Source organism: Panulirus ornatus, chromosome 3 (assembly GCF_036320965.1).
Source record: "Panulirus ornatus isolate Po-2019 chromosome 3, ASM3632096v1, whole genome shotgun sequence".
In the NCBI taxonomy this organism is placed as follows: domain Eukaryota; kingdom Metazoa; phylum Arthropoda; class Malacostraca; order Decapoda; family Palinuridae; genus Panulirus; species Panulirus ornatus.
This window is the reverse complement of record NC_092226.1, coordinates 64,637,999-64,656,318: the sequence shown is the minus strand read 5'-3', so window position 1 is coordinate 64,656,318 and position 18,320 is coordinate 64,637,999. Positions and strand designations below refer to the sequence as shown.

The 18,320-nt window shown below is 43.1% G+C and overlaps 1 protein-coding gene across 3 annotated transcripts; it reads right to left on the bottom strand.

The window, feature by feature from the left end:
- Window positions 1–9,572: 9,572 nt before the first annotated feature.
- On the bottom strand, window positions 9,573–17,084 carry LOC139762909 (uncharacterized). 3 transcript variants are annotated; one of them, XM_071688166.1, is made up of 4 exons: window positions 16,981–17,084; window positions 15,975–16,074; window positions 10,874–11,216; window positions 9,573–10,677 (listed from the first exon to the last, which is right to left on the bottom strand). In XM_071688166.1, exons 2-4 carry the CDS (start codon window positions 16,068–16,070, stop codon window positions 10,463–10,465), a joined length of 654 nt encoding a protein of 217 aa, XP_071544267.1. In that variant the 5' UTR covers window positions 16,071–16,074; window positions 16,981–17,084; the 3' UTR covers window positions 9,573–10,462. The 3 variants fall into 3 exon arrangements, with proteins under 3 accessions (XP_071544267.1, XP_071544257.1, XP_071544271.1); XM_071688156.1 differs by lacking the exon at window positions 16,981–17,084 and adding an exon at window positions 16,353–16,489; XM_071688170.1 differs by lacking the exon at window positions 16,981–17,084 and adding an exon at window positions 16,373–16,421.
- Window positions 17,085–18,320: the final 1,236 nt, after the last annotated feature.

The window sequence follows — 18,320 nt, the reverse complement described above, 5'->3', positions numbered from 1 at the left end:
GGGTAGCGATGAGTCGGGTCGTGAGGTTGAGAAGACAATGGAGAGCATTTTCCTGCGACCTCAACACATTTTCCAGGTCATGCTTACCAGCTCCGCGCCTCATGACTCATCCCTCGCCTACTTTATTTCAGCATAGCTGATCCCTTCTTACTCCGTTTCCGCTCACACCTGAAGACGCTCCCCCGACGAATGCGTGCGTGTCATGAAGTCGACGGTGAACGCGAGAGAAATTGTGCCCTGGAAAGATCACCAAAGAAGCAGATTTTTTTTGCGAGAAACGTCGGAAAGTGCTTCTGGTTGTGCTTTCGAAGAACCACCGTTGCCTGCTTAGCCCAGTCACAGACTAGGTGGTGGTTGGTGGTTGGTGGTAGTTGGTGGGGGGAGGTGTTGGGGGAAAAGGAGAGAGAGAGAGAGAGAGAGAGAGAGAGAGAGAGAGAGAGAGAGAGAGAGAGAGCAGGTCGTGTCACAATGCATCCAGACACGAATTTTGACTGAGATTTGGTCCGAATGCAAAATAAAGAAACGACCAGACCACGCAGCGAGCGACACAGTTAGAAATGTAAAACATGGGGTTTTTCACGTGTTTTCGTCATAGGTACGCCAGGTTAACGGCATGAAATGTGTGGTACTTGTGGACAACAGTAGTGACACGAGTCGGTTCATAAAGGCACTGGCGTCGCCTGGCCAACTGATCAGTCAAATCAAACGATTGCATTTATCGGTAGATTCCTGCTGTGTGTGTGTTCGCCTAGCGGCTGAAGACTTGGGTACACTGATACAGTTGTCAGTAGTCTGTGTTTGTTGCCACTGTTCATATACGAAGCGGTGATCATAGTCAGGTGTATTAGATCTGTTGTGTTTGTGTGATGTTGATCTGAGTGTAGCCAGTAGGAGGAATTCTTTTGTTTCCTCCTCATGGTAGACGGATTAGGATGACAGATTGTCATTATTTTCTTTCTTAAGATGGTTGCTTGCATAGGGAATGTGTATCAACTGACTGTTATATTTCTCTTTTGTGTCTCCCCTGAGGATGTGATTATTACACGAAAGTGCACCTGGGAAGTTATCGTGTTTCATTTTCCCCCGTGGACTCTTAGGAATATATATATATATATATATATATATATATATATATATATATATATATATATATATATATATATATATATATAAAACCCATTCAAGGAAAAAGCCATTGCAATGGTCTTTGGTTGCTGTTTTAGATCGAAGTAACTTGCAAAAAGTCACCGAAAGTCACTGTAAATGTAGTTTTTCCAGAAATCTTACAGAAAAATGTAAAAAATAAAACTGACCGCTAAATCATATGTATCAATGCAAAACCTACAGATGCGGAGTTCCGAGAAGAATGATAATAAAATTACTTATACCATTATCATTATTCAAATGAATCACTGAATCTTGATATTTAAGTTTTCACGCAATGGAAATCTTCGCCAACGAGACGGGCGCAAATTCAACCATCAGTCAGTGTGATGCGCTGTCATAAGAGTGTGAATAACGTACACACCATCTCCTTACTGACAACAGAATCCTCTGATAAGATAGCCAGAATTCACACCACCCGAGATTCGAACCAAAATTCACAGCACCCGAGATTCGAACCAAAATTCACAGCACCCGAGATTCGAACCAAAATTCACAGCACCCGAGATTCGAACCAAAATTCACAGCATCCGAGAATCGAAACAAAATTCACAGCACCCGAGACTCGAACGAACTGCTAGGAAAAGAAAGATGATAAGTATTTGGAGACAACATGGTCTCAAAGAATTCCATAAAATGTAAAAGCCAGTTTGCTCAAAGGCAAAAAAAACCCACTTCATTCTCCAAGCAGTGTCCAGGTGTGTCCAGTGGTCCGGACGGCCTTGCTTGAAATCACTCTCGTCCTCGGGCAACTTTCCTTCTTTGGTGAATGAATGAAATTCACGAGGCGGACAAGCAGCCAGTAAAATGTTTTGGAAAATTATATGCCCATGGTCGGCCCACCCTCGCCTTAACCCCTGCGAAAACTGACGAGAGTAAGGACCTGTTTGTGTGTGTGTGTGTGTGTGTGTGTGTGTGTGTGCATGTTTGTGTGGGTTTGTGTGTGTGTGTATGTATGTGTGTGTGTGTGTGTATGTATGTATGTGTGTGTGTGTGTGTGTGTGTGTGTGTGTGTGTGTGTGTGGAAGGCCGTGCAAGTCCTGTGGTTCGGCATGTGTAAAGATGCGGTAAGTTTGTATGTGATCACCTGTATGTAATTATCTGTTGTGTAACTGCCTGTTCGCGCTGTACGGTAAGGCAACTTTCATAGTCGTAAGGGTCCCATCCCTTGAACATACCTAGCATCACACAACTGTTCAGGTTTCCGTGTGCTGTCTATGCTGTCTATGTCTGTTGTTTTCTTAATTCAGTCTTTCCCATTAATTCAACATTCTCATTCTATAAAAAAAAACACTTTTCCTTTCTCTCTTTTCAACTCGTTTCTTGCTCATTTAATTCATGGCTGAGGATCCGGCTTCTTTACCAAAGTCCTTAGTATTACAGAGACAAATTCTTTCAGGAAGTTTATGGTACAATTCACCCAGCCTCCTCTTTTACCTAGAACGGAGCTCACTCTCATTTGGAAATCTAAGAGGTTCGTGACACATAATTTCCTTTTCCAGAAAACGTATTGCCTCTCGATGGAGTAGTGTCGTCTCTGTGAAAAGTCATCTGTTTGGTTTCTGATTATCTTTATCAACCCTGCTTGTCAGGGAGATTGTCTTGTGGGTCAGCGCGTCATCACCGTCTCTTCTTTTAAAGAATCAGTATTTTTTCTTATATGTTGGAAACTCCAGTCACGACCTAAATTCCCTATCAAGGCCTGGCCTTAATTGAAATATGGATAGGATTATGAAAGGAAAAAAAGGAGACAAAGAAAAGTATATACGAATTTTGGAAGATCTGAAAAACATGTCCTTTAAAATGCGTCGGATCATAGTTACTGTGAAGGAGGTGAGAGGGTAGAGAGTTCCAAAGCTTGAAGGTGTGGGGAAAGTTATCAAAACGGCCCACCCTTGAGTTGCCGATGGCCACACAATGATCATGTGACGCAGCAGCTAACCAAGTATTGCATGGTCTAATTAGTAGTATGGGCACACAAGCAGCCAGCTCTGGTAATACCTACAGAAGAGGGAAAGGAAACCAACATTGAGGCGTAGGACAAAAGAGTCAAGCTTAGATGTTAGCCTGAGACAATTTATAAGTCGGACCGCTTTCGACTCACCTCTGTCAAGTAAGATGCAGAGCTAGAACCTCCCCAGATGTGAGAACAGTACTCCATACAAGGACGAGTCAATCCTTTGTATAAACGAAGCAACTGTTCAGAAGAAAAGAAATTTCGACACCTAAACAGGATACCTAGTTTCTTAAGAGGCACACTTAGCGTTTGCTATCTTCCCCTTCCTTGGCACATCATCTTTCTCGAGCGGCATCTTGAAGGACATTTCAAGTGGACTGTAAAGTGTATCTGTACACATCTTCAGTTCCGATGGAAAAGAAAAAATCTCATTGAAATTATAAACCTGATATGTTTCAAGACTCTTTAATATTCTCGTAATGTCTTTTCTATATATTCCAGTGCTTTCCAGGCACTACAATGTTCCCCAGTCCATCTCATTGATGTCAGTTATGGTCTCTTTTACCGGGAAAATAATTATGAACTTCATTGATTTCCTCGTAAGTCTTTGCATCGTGTGTGTGTGTGTGTGTGTGTGTGTGTGTGTGTGTGTGTGTGTGTAGTTTATTATTTGTACAGTAAGAGGAGAGATGCGTCCGAGGTAAACCACGGATCGATCTCTATGGCTTGGATGTGGATAGGGAGCTGTGGTCTCGGGGCATGAAACATGCCAGCTGGAGAAGAAATGTGAACGATTGAGGCCTCTCTTCGTCTGATCCTGGCGACGTTAACTGCCGAACGCGGGAAACGGCGATCAAGCACGAGAAAATGAAAAGTGAAGTGAGAAAAGGAGGGTGGAAAAAAAAAAAAATCTTCGTAAACATAATGAGTCTTTGTTGACCCCGACATTGCTGGCATTGCATCCTGCTCCATCCTCCCTCCCGCCTCCCACCTCTGCTTGAGACAGACAGACGGCCAGGGAGCTACAGCCGTCTGGGGGAATCTCCCAACTCTCCCTCTTAGAAGTTTCACCTGACGCCGCCTTCACTACCCCCGAGCGAAGTGGCTGGTTGGTTGGTGGGACATGTAGGTAACGACGATCGAGCGGCGTCTGACGCCTCTTCTAGCAAGGTCTGGACATCATAGACGAGTCTCCCTCTCGCCGCCCGCCGCCCCAACTCTCTCCAGCTTTTAGGATTACTCCACGACTGCTGAGACAGCGGCAAGATATATTCAATATATGTGTTATTATCATTATTCTTGATCGCCGTTGCCCACGTCAGCGAGATAGCGCCAGGCAACAGACGAAGATGTGGCCCATCCACTTACACACACACACACACACACACACACACACACACACACACACACACACATATACGTACATATACATACATATACATATACATATCAACATATACACATATATACACATGTACATATTCATATTTGCTTGCCTTCATCCATCCCTGGCGCTACCCCGCCCCACAGAAAACAGCATCGCTACCCTCTGCTTCAGCAAGGCAGCGCCAGGAAAAGACAAAAAAGGCCACATTCGTTCACACTCAGTCTCTAGCTGGCATGTGTAATGCACGGAAACCACAGCTCCCTATCCACATTCAGGCCCCACAGACCTTTCCATGGTTTACCCAAGACGCTTCACGTTCCCTAATTCGGTCCATTGTCAGCACGTCTACCCCGATTTACCACATCGTTCCAATTCACTCTATCCCTTGCTTGCCTCTCACCCTCCTCTATGTTCAGGCCCCGATCGCTCAAAATCTTTTTCACTCCATCCTTCCACCTTCAATTTGGTCTCCCGCTTCTCCTCGTTCCCTCCACCTCTGACACATATATCCTCTTCGCCAATCTTTCCTCACTCATTCTCTCCATATGTCCAAACCATTTCAACGTACCCTCTTCGGCTCTCTCAACCACAGTTTTTATTTCCACAGATCTTTCTTACCCTTTCCTTACTTACTCGATCAAACCTCCTCACACCTCATATTGTCCTCAAACATTTCATTCCCAACACATCCACTCTCCTCCATACAACCCTATCTATAGCCTATGTCTCGCAACCATATAACATTGTTGGAACCACTATTCTTTCAAACATACCCATTTTTGCTTTCCGAGATAACGTTCTCTCCTTCTACACATTCGTCATCGCTCCCAGAACCTTCGCCCCCCTTTCCCACCCTGTGACTCACTTCCCCTTCCATAGATCTATTCGCTGCTGAGTCCACACCCACATATCTAAAACACCTCACTTCCAATTTTTCTCCATTCAAACTTGTCCCAGTTAACGTGTCCCTCTACCCTAATAACCTTGCTCTTATCTACATATATTCTCAACTTTCTCCATTCACACACTTTTCCAAACTCAGTCACCAACTTCTGCAGTTTTTCCCTCGAAACAGCCACCAGGCCCTTTCATCCCCAGCTTGGAAAAATATTGTTCCGAAACTTACAAGTTCATGTAATATTTATCAATTTTGCTTTTCTGAAGCATGCCTATTGATGAATATTACATTCTTAAGTTAATAATGTGATTGTAAACTTGTATTTCTTTAGAATTCATCTGCAGAAATGAGTCTGTCAAATTGACTCAGTGAGCCTTAGAGAACTCTGAAGAAGGTATAGACTTTAAGCTTCCAAAAGGGAGGGTATAAAACCATATGGACATACAGTGGCATTTAGAACCTTTGCACCTTCGTAATATGTTACTTTCTAATCTTAACACTTCAATCTATGAGCTTATGATCTCGTATACTATCACAAACAGCCACAATAGGATCCAGTGGTCTGATGCTGTTTGAATTCCCGTATATGAAAAGCTGCATGAATATAAGCAGTCTTATGACTGAAAAAGATGAATGTCTGTTCTCGCCTTTGGATACGGTCTTTTGATAAAGATAAATGTCTGTTCTCTTCTTTGGATACGATCTTAGATTTGCTCAGTGACAAATTGAAACGCTTACGATAATACTGTATTCCTCTTCCACCTTACTTTCTCCTCCTTGAATGTATTCCGCCGTAGTATTGGCGGAAAGCGAAACCTAATCCATATTAACCCAGCATTTACATTCCATAGACGAAGTGATGTTCTTCCCGTCGTCTGCCTCGTAATGCCCTACGCTGATCAGCCTTGAACCACTGTTGCTCTCGCGTAGCGTAGCGCCATATATATACGCTCGTCCCAGCTCCCACTGGTGATTGTTATGCCACCCGGAACTGTGTGATACGCGTGATGCATTCGTTTTTGCGATGGATCCTTACTGTGAGGGAGGACTGGGGCACCTTGATCGTGTGTGTGAAGCTTTATTGCCACCCAAGTATTTTATCCCATCTGTATTAATCATTCTCTTCCTTAGATAAATCTCTGTACCTTCAAGTTGCATTAGCTCGTCCTTGTTCCAAGGAACTGCTCATTGTTGATGAAAACAAATGAGTCAGTTGTAATCCTGTTGTTCCTTCTGTCTTCCGGGTCTCGTACAAGAATGTCTGTCTGTCTCTCTGTAGCTCAGCTTTCCCTATGTTCATGTCTATGTTGCTCTCCTTTACACCTCCTCTCGTAGATCTAGGCGCCTTTTTGAGGAAGTGTAACTAGGCTGGTGTGTTTGAAGGTAGGAGATATCGCCCACTGACCAGTTTATTGTTGAACCTACTTCATAAACCTCCCGGATGTGGTTTGTGGCGGAGGTTGGGCAACTGTCCGTAATTTGTTCTTTTTATCATGTCACTCACATCTTCAGCATTTTGCTCCTGGAGTTGACTTTCATCTGCCACATGTCCGACCAATGCTGTAGCGCGACATGATATATACTTTTTGTAGATTTTCCAACGGTTCTGAATACCTTTCAACAGTTCTGAATACCTTTTTATACACCAATTGTAAGCATGTTAGGCATACTGTATATGTATATTTGTATATACTCAAGAGTGATTCATATCCCTCCGGCATGTAATCAGTGTAGACGATGCAGAGCGAGAGTTCTATGGCTGAGCGGAGCGGTCCACCATAATTCATCTTACCTTATTTGAAAAGGAACCTCAGAAAAAAAGGTGTCCCGTGCTTCAAACCATTTAGCTAATCATGACTACGACAAAAAAGGGGGCCTTTTTTTTTTTTTTTACGCTAACTTTAGAATCTAAGTTTCTAATCAGTCCCCTATGGAAGGAGAATGAGGAAGGTGCTTTTGTGAGTTCCAAATTAAAAAGCAGTTCATTCACACCTGCTCATTTCTCCTGAGCGAGTGCTCACACTGTCAAAAATATGAGGAGGACTCTCCTTGGAATCTCAGGGGCTGCCTCTCTGGTACTTCCTCCAGCGCAGGGACTCGCGTATGTATGTACTTCTCGATCATCTTTACCCACGGGATGACCACGCATGGCAATGGCCTGAAGCTTTACTTGGTGATGGTGTGCGTACATGTCGCTGTCGTGATGCCTTGCGTCCAATCTATCCACCAGGATCTTCACATCATCACTGCTCTCTCTCTCTCTCTCTCTCTCTCTCTCTCTCTCTCTCTCTCTCTCTCATCTGCTGATAGGCACCTCCAGGGCACCAGGTGTGCTCTGTTTTCTTCTTCTTCAGGCTACGTCTCTCTCTTCCAGTAGACTCATGCATGCCAACACAACTGGGGTGGTTATGGACCCGCACACCTCCGTGATGTTGCTCTGGATAAGGCATCCAGGCGTGGCAGAAGGTTCCAAGTCTCTCGTGAGTCTGCTTACATCTCCCTTGACGATCATGATGCTTCTGGTGTCGTCTTTCCATATTCCATTTATCGGTTGTTGTGAGAGGTAACGATGGACATGTCTTTAGAATTTAGTATATGGACTTCCGTGGTGTAGTGGTTAGCGTTCCTGGCCGTGACGCATTCGTGGACCGCCCAGGGTCGAGTGCATGGGTTCGAGTCCTGGATGCAACAGTAGTTCAACGGTCAACCTAGCTGTTTATCCATTCCTAGGGATTGGTTGATAAAATGGGTACCCGGCTCAGGCTAATATATATATATATATATATATATGAGATGGCCTTGATTAAGGTCTCATCTGCTCGTGCCATCTCAGCTAACATAAGAAGAAAAAGACACATCTCTTTGAGTTCTTTGGTTCAAATACCTGTGATCATAAATGCTTCGGATGAATCAACGGAACAGTATTTGAATCTTCTTCGCCTTGTCAACGACGTCTTTCCTCACATTTACTCTGCTCTGCCTTCTTAATTCTACTGCATTATGTTCTTGTCCTTCAACACCTCTCAAAGGCTTCATCCTACCTTCAGTGTTCATACGTTTCCGTTTCCCTATATACGACGTCTCTCATATTCACAGGTGGTGTTCCTGGGTCCCATTAACTTTAGCAGCTCTATCTTAAAAAAGGTGTTTTGCCCTCGCATCTCACCCGTTCAGAGATCTTCCAAAATTCGCTTAGATGAACCTCTCTTCGCTCATCCTCTCTATATGCCCGAACATATCTAGCTCACTCTCTTACTTCCACATCTCTCTCTCTCTCTCTCTCTCTCTCTCTCTCTCTCTCTCTCTCTCTCTCTCTCTCTCTCTCTCACTCATAATCCTCACACGATCAGTCCATCTCACACTACTTATTGTTCTTAGGCAATTCATAATCCTCTCTTTTGGAATTAAGGCCCGAGGCACGTACATGCAACACTTTGAGGACCACCACACCCTTAAACATACCTATCTTTGCTATCACAGGCAGCGAACTTTCCTCCCATATATTACTTAATACACCCAAAACCCTTGGCGCTTTCTTCCACCCTGTGGCTCACTTTAGCCCCCATCTGTCTATCTGTTTTTCTGTCTATCTGTCTTTCTATCTGTATCTATCTATCTCTCTATCTATCTATCTATCTATCTATGTCTGTCTCTCCATCCATTTATCTATCTATCCAAATATCCTCATAAGTGCAGAGATAGCTATGAATACATCTAACTCTGTACATCCCAGGATTTAGGTGGGGTTCGAACCCAGCTCAAAGAGATGGAAAGCAGAGCCTTTAGCTGTCGGACCAACGAGATTTTATGAAAGAGTACAGCAATTAGAGTTTCGGAAGTCAAAACTTCTGCACTGGGTTCGAATCCTGTCAAAGGACCAGATTTTCTTGCTTTTCCACAATGATTTCCAGTAATTACCATATATATATATATATATATATATATATATATATATATATATATATATATATATATATATATATATATATATATATATATATATATATATGTATATATATATATATATATATATATATATATATATATATATATATATACACACACACACAAGAGCGTATGTATATTCCGTTGCTTGTTGAGTCTTCTTTTCCATCAGACTCTTATCGTACCCGAAGACTTAGGAGGAACTTAAGGAAAAGGACATATTCATGTAAGGTTTATTATGTTAAAAATGTTATATATAAAAATATAATAAGTACAAAACTGGCTCGTCTGTAGCGTCGGTCTGTATCCGTAAGTCCGGTGACTTGAGTCAAGCTAATGGGGACCCCCGGTCACCCACTGGTTGGTAAGTGGCTTCAAGGTGACGGGACCCCCACCAGCAGAAGGTGCATGAGAGCGGAATGTCAAGCTTAATATACAGATTTATGTACACGGAGAAGCTTCGCTCTTAAAGCATCTCTCACACAAGGAGGTTCAGGTACGTCAAAGGAGGGGGGTGTGGTAAGGGGGTGTCCAGGAAGTCGTGCGAGGGAGGAGGAGGAGGAGGAGGAAGAGTCGTCATTATGGACGTGAGAGAAGAGAGAGAGAGAGAGAGAGAGAGAGAGAGAGAGAGAGAGAGAGAGAGAGAGAGAGAGAGAGAGAGAGAGAGAGAGAGAGAGAGAGCATATGGTTGATGCCCCGCCGAAAGACTTTTACCGATGGTACGAGTCTTCGAGGTCTTGAGGCTGTCCAGGTTCTTGAGGGAACACGCGTGCATCGTCGAACTGTCGATCGTTGGACGGGGAGCCCCTGGCGAACCCCCAAATGAATATATATATATATATATATATATATATATATATATATATATATATATATATATATATATATATATATATATAAGTCGTCTGTCTTTAGGTTTCTGTTTCCTTTTATCGTCTGTCTTATGGACTGTGTTAAGACGCCTGCTGAAGGGACCAGCCCTCAGAGGAATGAACAGTTGTATAACAAATAAATATGACATAAATTACACAGGGTTTCCTTCAGGTTTTTGGGGGGTAGCACATCGCCTCCCTAGTCACGTTTACAAGGGTGTCCGCGAGGGACCTCCCTTCTAGTCGTACTTGGTGATGGCGTCGTGCACCATAGCTGTCAGCTGCTGCACAATGGGCGCGTCCAGGAAGGCGCGGGCGGTACTGACGTAGTTGCTGTAGGCGTTGTATGGCTCGTAGTCCTCGCGACGGTAGTAGCCGCTGCCGCTGCCGCTGCCGCTACCGGACTCGTAGCCCAGCAGGCCCTTGATGTCTCCCTCCGTGTGCACCAGGTAAGCTGCAAGAAAGAGTTAAGTGGATCAGCGATCACTTGCGAATAACATTACGTCTAAGATGATTTTTCTTATATACTAATCGCCATCTCCCGCGTTAGCGAGGGAGCTTTAAGAACAGAGGACTGAGCCTTTGAGGGGAAATATCCTCACTTGGCCCCCTTCCCTGTTCCTTCTTTTGGAAAAATGAAAGACTCTTACCGATCAAGAAGGCGAGGGCGATGATGGCCAAGACGAAGTTAGCAATGTCCAGCCCCGACCCGGCCAGTGTTAGGATCGCTGTCTTGATGCCGTTGGCTGCGGCTACAGCGCCACCCAGGGCCGTGAGGCCTCCAGCAGCCACAGCCCCGGCAGCTCCAGCAGCGCCGAGCCCCGTCTTCGTCCCATCTGTGGCAATGTTCTTCAGGTCTATCGCCCCGATGCCCCGGAGGACGTTGCCTATTTGAAGGAGGACATTGTCGGTGACGTCGGTGACGAGCGATTGCGTGTTGGCCACGGCGTTCTGTGCCACTGTGGCGGCAGCGGCGGTGTCAACACCCGTTTTCTACGAGACAGAAAGAGAGAAGATATTCATTCAGTACCCGGAGGTCATGAGACCAAATATTCTTCCAGTTCTCGAGACAGCGAGATACAATATTCGCTAAGATTTATTGATTCACGAGACAGAATATTGATTTTTTTTTGTTTTTGTTTGAAGGTGACAAGAGAAATGACTTGTATTTAGATATTCGAAGTTAATAAGACAAGATATTCATTCACTGCTTTACATAACAAGACAGAACGTTCATTCACTTCTATGAATAACGAGGCGAAACGTTAATTCAGTTCTCTAAATAACGAGACCAATGACTGATTTAGTGTTCTAAAGCACGAGGCAAAATATTCATTTAATGTTGTAGATAACGAGACCAGACATTTATTTAGTGTTTTAGATAACGAGAGAAGACATTATTTATTTAGTCAACTAAATAATGAGACAAAATATTCTCCCAGTTTTCTAAATAACGAGACCAAAATATTCTCTCAGTTTCCTAAATAACGAGACCAAAATATTCTCCCAGTTTTCTAAATAACGAGACCAAAATATTCCCCCGGTTTTCTAACTAATGAGACAAAATATTCCCCCGGTTTTCTAGATAACGAAACAAAATATTCACCCGATTTTCTAAATAATGAGACAAAACATGCAGATAGGTCTCTAAATAACGAAGGAAAACATTCATTCAGTTCCCCTAAATGAAGCGACCAAAACATTCATCCAGTCATTTTTTTTTATATTAAATAACAAGACAAAACTTTAATTTTCGTGTTGGTCAGCTCGTTAGAAACCTGAGAATAGGCAGAGATTGGAGAACTACTGCACGAACTGCCCCTCTAACTCTGGACCTCTGTAAAAAAAAGTTTGAACTCTAAACTTTTTGAACCCGACCCTCAGTCTTGAGAATCTTGGCATCTGAGAAGGTGAATTCATACTACTGCCCATGTTTACATATCAAGAGATCTCGTCTGGTCATCATCTATCTCTCGTTCGTGTTGTCTGCGCAGTCGTCTAGGTTACGCGGGATGCGGGGGTTGTGGGGATGGGTTGGGGGGTTACTGAGAGGAGTTTGCGCACTTCGTATGAATGTTACCAACACCGTCCTCCTCCTCCTCCTCTTCCTCCTCCTCCTGCTCCTCCTCCTTCTCCTGCTCCTGCTCCTCTTCTTCCTCCTCCTCCTCCTCCTCCTGCTCCTGCTCCTGCTCCTCCTCCTCTTCCTCCTCCTGCTCCTGCTCCTCTTCTTTCCTCCTCCTCCTCCTCCTCCTCCTCCTCCTCCTCCTTGTCAGCATCACACAACAACACGTCCTAGTTGTAGCAAGTTTGTGATTAGTATAAAAGAAAAAAGGTAGATTTTTTTTTTTTTTGAAAGCTTTGCTGTTGGCACGGTTATCGCAAACAGTGGTATTACCACAAGCATTTTCTATCATTCTGGAAGACGTTTTGAGAATAACTTGTCATAACATTTAAGTAACCGAAAAGAGAGAGAGAGAGTGTGTGTGTGTCTGTGTGTGTGTGTGAGAGAGAGAGAGAGAGAGAGAGAGAGAGAGAGAGAGAGAGAGAGGTCAGTGGATGATGTCACAAGGCCTTATAGGAGTATAAAAGCCTACCATTGAGGAGAAGATCTCTTAAGACGCATCAGCCAGGCTATCTATTGGATGAGGGTTTACAAAAAAAGACAAAAAAAATCCTCTGACTGTCTGTCTGTCTGTCTGTCTCTCTCTCTCTCTCTCTCTCTCTCTCTCTCTCTCTCTCTCTCTCTCTCTCTCTCTCTCTTTCTCTCTCTCTCTCTCTCTCTCTCTCTCTCTCTCTCTCTCTCTCTCTCTCTCTATTACCACATGAGGGGAGATGGAAAAAATTATACAAAAGAAGTGAATGATTTACTAGTCATATATATATATATATATATATATATATATATATATATATATATATATATATATATATATATATATATTTCAGAATCTCCCTCAAAAGTACGTCGATGAGGAGATGTTCCGAAAGACACATGTGTGACGTATACAAGATGCGAGCTTTGGGGTATTCAACATGATTCTGGCCACCAGACTCCAGGAGACAGATAGGATCGGCTAAAGAGGAGTTTGGATTCTTTGTCCGTCAGCGATGAGCATCTCTGGTGGACGGGAGATGACAGTAACCATTGACGTGTCTATTCAAGACAGGGAAGGCAAAAGGGGTCATAGTTACAGCTTTTTTTCAGACTACTGAATCTCTTTGACGACATTGTTCACGATCATTTCTGTGATACAGGCAGGACAAAAGACGGTTAAGCCTGAAGCAGTTTATAGATGATGATGTGGGAAAGAAGAAAAAAAATAAAAGGCAAGATCATTGTTACCAAACAGGGTGAAGACACAGCCCAATGCCATTAAAGGGAGGATGGTTTAAGGGAACCAACAATTCTGAAAACTCCCTTAATGAGCCAGTAAACAATCACATGTAGACAGCTGCACACAATCTCATATATAGACAATCACATGTAGACAGATACATACACAATACACATAAACACATATATAAACAATCACATGCAGACAGCTGCACACAATCTCATATATAGACAATCACATGTAGACAGATGCATACACAATACACACAAACACATATATAAACAATCACATGTAGACAGCTGCACACACAATACAACACAAACACATAAAAACAATCACATGTAGACAGTTGTACACACAATACAACACAAACACATATGTAAACCATCACATTAGACAGCTGCACACACAATACAATACAAGCACACATATAAACAATCACATGTAGACAGCTGCACACACAATACAACACAAACACACATATAAACAATCACATGTAGACAGCTGCACACACAATACAACACAAACACATAAAAACAATCACATTTAGACAGTTGTACACACAATACAACACAAACACATATGTAAACCATCACATTAGACAGCTGCACACACAATACAACACAAACACACATATAAACAATCACATGTAGACAGCTGCACACACAGTACAACACAGACACATATAAACAATCACATGTAGACAGGTACACACACTATACATCACAAACACATAAAAACAATCACATGTAGACAGTTGTACACACAATACAAACACATATAAACAATCACATGTAGACAGTTACACACACTATACAACACAAACACATATATGTTTGTGTACATCACATGTAGACAGCTGTACACACAATACAACACAAACACATATATAAACCATCACATGTAGACAGCTGTACACACAATACAACACAAACACATAAAAACAATCACATGTAGACAGCTGCACACACAATACAACACAAACACATATATAAACCATCACATGTAGACAGTTACACACACTATGCACACAACACATATATATACATGTAGTAGTACACCCAGGAGACTCGTCTTCTCTCCCACCCCACGACCCGCTCCAGCCCCTGCTGTGCCGTGTGATGACGCCATGTCCACACCCAGGTGGGCAATGCACAAGGTCCTCCAATGTTAGACTGACCTTCAAGCCATCCTGTCTCTCGCTTCCTCTGCCATATACATCATTGATTGGCTCTCAATCTTATCTATATCTATCTGTCATCTATCATACTATCTATGTATCTATCTATCTATCTGTCAATCATCTGTCTCTGTCTGTCTTATCTATATATCTATAGAGGCTGCACTCCACGCAGGTGCAGGGAAATGATGTGCTCCTTTGGCGCACGAAGATCCTCGAAAAGGTTAGATTCCTTTACGCCTTTTCGTTCACTCGTAGTGTAGTCACTTTCAAGTGTAATCCAGTAGTACCAATATGTGTGTGTGTGTATATATATATATATATATATATATATATATATATATATATATATATATATATATATATATATATATATATATAGCGATTTGCTTAGGTTTTGGTCTACTTGTGAGTAAGTAACACTAGTGTAAGGCACGGGAACACAGAGATAAGAAGCTACAGGTAAATGAACTCGCCACACTTCGAAGGGTATAAGGTCTCTAAAGTAACACTTAACAGAAGGTACATGACAAAGTGAGCTGTGTGGAGCTGTACCAACTGGGGTGAAGTGCGGACAGAATAAGTAAAAGTAACACATAGAGTGGACTGATCACTGCCTTATAGAAAGATACAATAATACGTAGCCAAAGGCGAAGAGTAGGTACAGTAAGTAGCGCCTGTTACAGTAACAGATGGACGAGAGACGGGATAGAAGGTTGTTAAAGTAATTCCCATTATCACAAGATACAATGCGACTAGTGTTATTATCGCAAAGACATAGTAACCACAGAGACTAACGATGATGGAGAAAAAGTAGAGTTGGTAACACAAGAGGCATGAGATCACGTAACAGTCACACGAGGAACAGGTTGGAGAGTCATTAAAGTAACAGTAACAGGAGACACGGGGGTATAGAGTCGTCAAGGTAACGTTTGAGAACAAGTAACGCTTGGGGTATGGGTAATGAGAGAGTGAAGTAACTAGAAGAGATGGGTAAAGAGTAACAGAAACAGAAAATGATACATGCAACCAAAAGCCAAGTATCAGAAAAAGCAGCGCAAGTAACACACAAGAACAAAGTGAGTGTGAGTGTGTGTGTGTGTGTGTGTGTGTGTGTGTATGTGTAGAAAAAAGAGAAAGAAAGAGTTAGTAGCAAGTAGAAGAAGCGGTAGAAGGCACGTGTTGTGTGTGTGTGTGTGTGTGTGTGTGTGTGTGTGTGTAGAACGCGACACTCACCTGCCTCCCTTGTATATCCTGAAGGTCGCTGGTCTTCTCGTCTTCCTTGGCCAGCGCCAGGCCCGCCACCAGGATGCTGAGCCACAACAACTTCATGACTCTGTGTGTGTGCGGGAGAGGTGGGGAGGGACACGAAGAAACGGAAGAAGAAAAATGGATTATTGTCATCCAGTTACCAAAACACACGAAATTGTCTTCATTTAAAAATCGGCTTTCAAATTCCATTATAAAATAGTATATGTATATATTGATTATATTTATATATATATAAAAAAACCTCGTAATGAGGTATTTGTAAATATACAGATATATCTTAAAAATGTGCAAGACATGAGAGGTTACACCCGCCAGCCCCTTAAAGTGGCCAGTGGTCGCTACCTTGCTCGAGACATACTCACAGCGTGCGCGTCTGGAGGTGACTGAACCAGCGGTCTGCGCCGCTCCGCTATATATACTCTCACCTGCCCAGCGCCCGTGACCTCGATCTTGAGTGAGATCATGTCCCACCCCGCGCACCGCCTCTCCCTCCCTCCCTACCTCACTCACTCCCAACCCCTGGTAGGGGTCGATGTGCTCGGCTCGCGCGCACGCACATAGAGGATATAGTCGACTCAGACTCTGGCGGGTCGAGTACGTTTCGGGTCGAACGAAGTCGACACTTCATGATAATGGTGAGATTTCTCACACACACACATATATATTTTTTTTCACATTTTCCTGTCACTGGTCATAGGTTTAAATGGCTTATTTTGACCATCGATTTTTCTTTTGCGGTTCTCAATACAGGCATTAACAAGGCAAGACATCTGGATGTATTAATATATATATATATATATATATATATATATATATATATATATATATATATATATATATATATATATACATTTATTTATTTTTTTGCTTTTTCATCCCTTGCGACGCACAGGTAAAAGAAGTATCATTTATAGGGAAGAAGGGGTTTGTAAGTGGGAAAGCGAGGGACACAGACGTAAAAGTTACTTACATACTTATAAAGGAGCTCTCCTGGCACTTGCTGATTGGCCTGACTGAGGGGGAACTAAAGTGTCGGCAACCGAGATGTACTTTTATACCTTTCGGCTGTATTCTTCTGACCTCGTAAGACTGAGTTGCCAGTTACTCGTATCCTAGGATGTTTATACCCCGTCGTTTCTTCTTCCCCTCCCTCCCCAAGTGGGTGCCCTCCAGTCACTAACTGAGGTTTAGGGGGATGTTCTCTTACTGTAGGGCATGTAGGGGAATGATGATGAGAGAGAGGGAGACACACACACGCATCTGGGGGTGAGGTGTGAGTGGTGATGAGGAGGGCAATGAGGAGAGGTAAATGAGGACGACTCTCTGTCCTCCGCCAGCAGAAGCTCGGCCAGTAGCCAGACTTTTGCCTCACCACAAGGTGGACTGACCACTCGTGGACTGACCACTAGGGGACTGACCAGTCGGGGACTGACCAGTCGTGGACTGACCACTAGGGGACTGACCAGTCGGAGATTGAGCACTAGGGGACTGACCAATCGGGGGCTGATCAGTTGGGGACTAACCACTCGGGGACTGACCAGTCAGTTGGGGACTAACCACTAGGGGACTGACCAGTCGGGGACTGAGCAGTAAAGGAGGAGCCACTAAGGTCTGACCTCTTGGGGGAACTTGGATTTAGTGAGTTTCTCGCTCGGTATAAATGCCACCTGCCATTCACACGAGCTCATTCACAAACTCGGTCTCTCGGTCCATCTATCTTTGCAATGCGTCGTAAATAACGTATTCGTAATCGTAATGCCTCGCACGCGAATATATCATAAATCATCTATAACGTGTTTTTTGTCTCGTCATTTTCCTTATAAATAAAGGAGTTGAGACCAATCTACTTTGCCAGAAACGGAAGATTTGTCGTGGACGCTTAGTATATAATAGTATTTACGTTGCTACTGAAACACTAGCATTGATTTAGGAGCAATCGAAAATGATTTCGAAATTGTAGCCAGGAGGCATAAACACGAACACGTGCACATCCAGCTTAAGGCCAAAACAATAAAATGCTTCTCGAGTTTGGTCGCTGCACCGGAAGAAGCGCGAAGAGCTAATAGAGAAGGTGTAAAGGAGATCGAAGAAGATAGTATCAGAAATAAGGGAGCTGAGTTACAAGGTAGAGCCAGAAGCCTTATAGATTTGTCAGCTGTGAAGGAAAGAAGAACGAGAGATGATATGATCACAACCTCTGAGTTTTTTTTTCTTTGTTTTAAACCAATTTGATTACGTAAACAGTGATCAGTTCTTCGAAATATGTAGAGAAGAGTACTTTTATAACACGGGCGTGGTGGATGAATGGAT

Bases quoted from the DNA above. Each gene is read 5' to 3' on its own strand.
- LOC139762909 (XM_071688156.1), bottom strand. From the start codon at position 16,474: ATGATCTCACTCAAGATCGAGGTCACGGGCGCTGGGCAGGTGAGAGTA. The intron at 11,217-15,974 runs GTGAGTGTCGCG...TCTGTCTCGTAG, and splicing joins AGGATATACAAGGGAGGCAG to AAAACGGGTGTTGACACCGC. The intron at 10,678-10,873 runs GTAAGAGTCTTT...TCTTTCTTGCAG, and splicing joins CGCCCTCGCCTTCTTGATCG to CTTACCTGGTGCACACGGAG.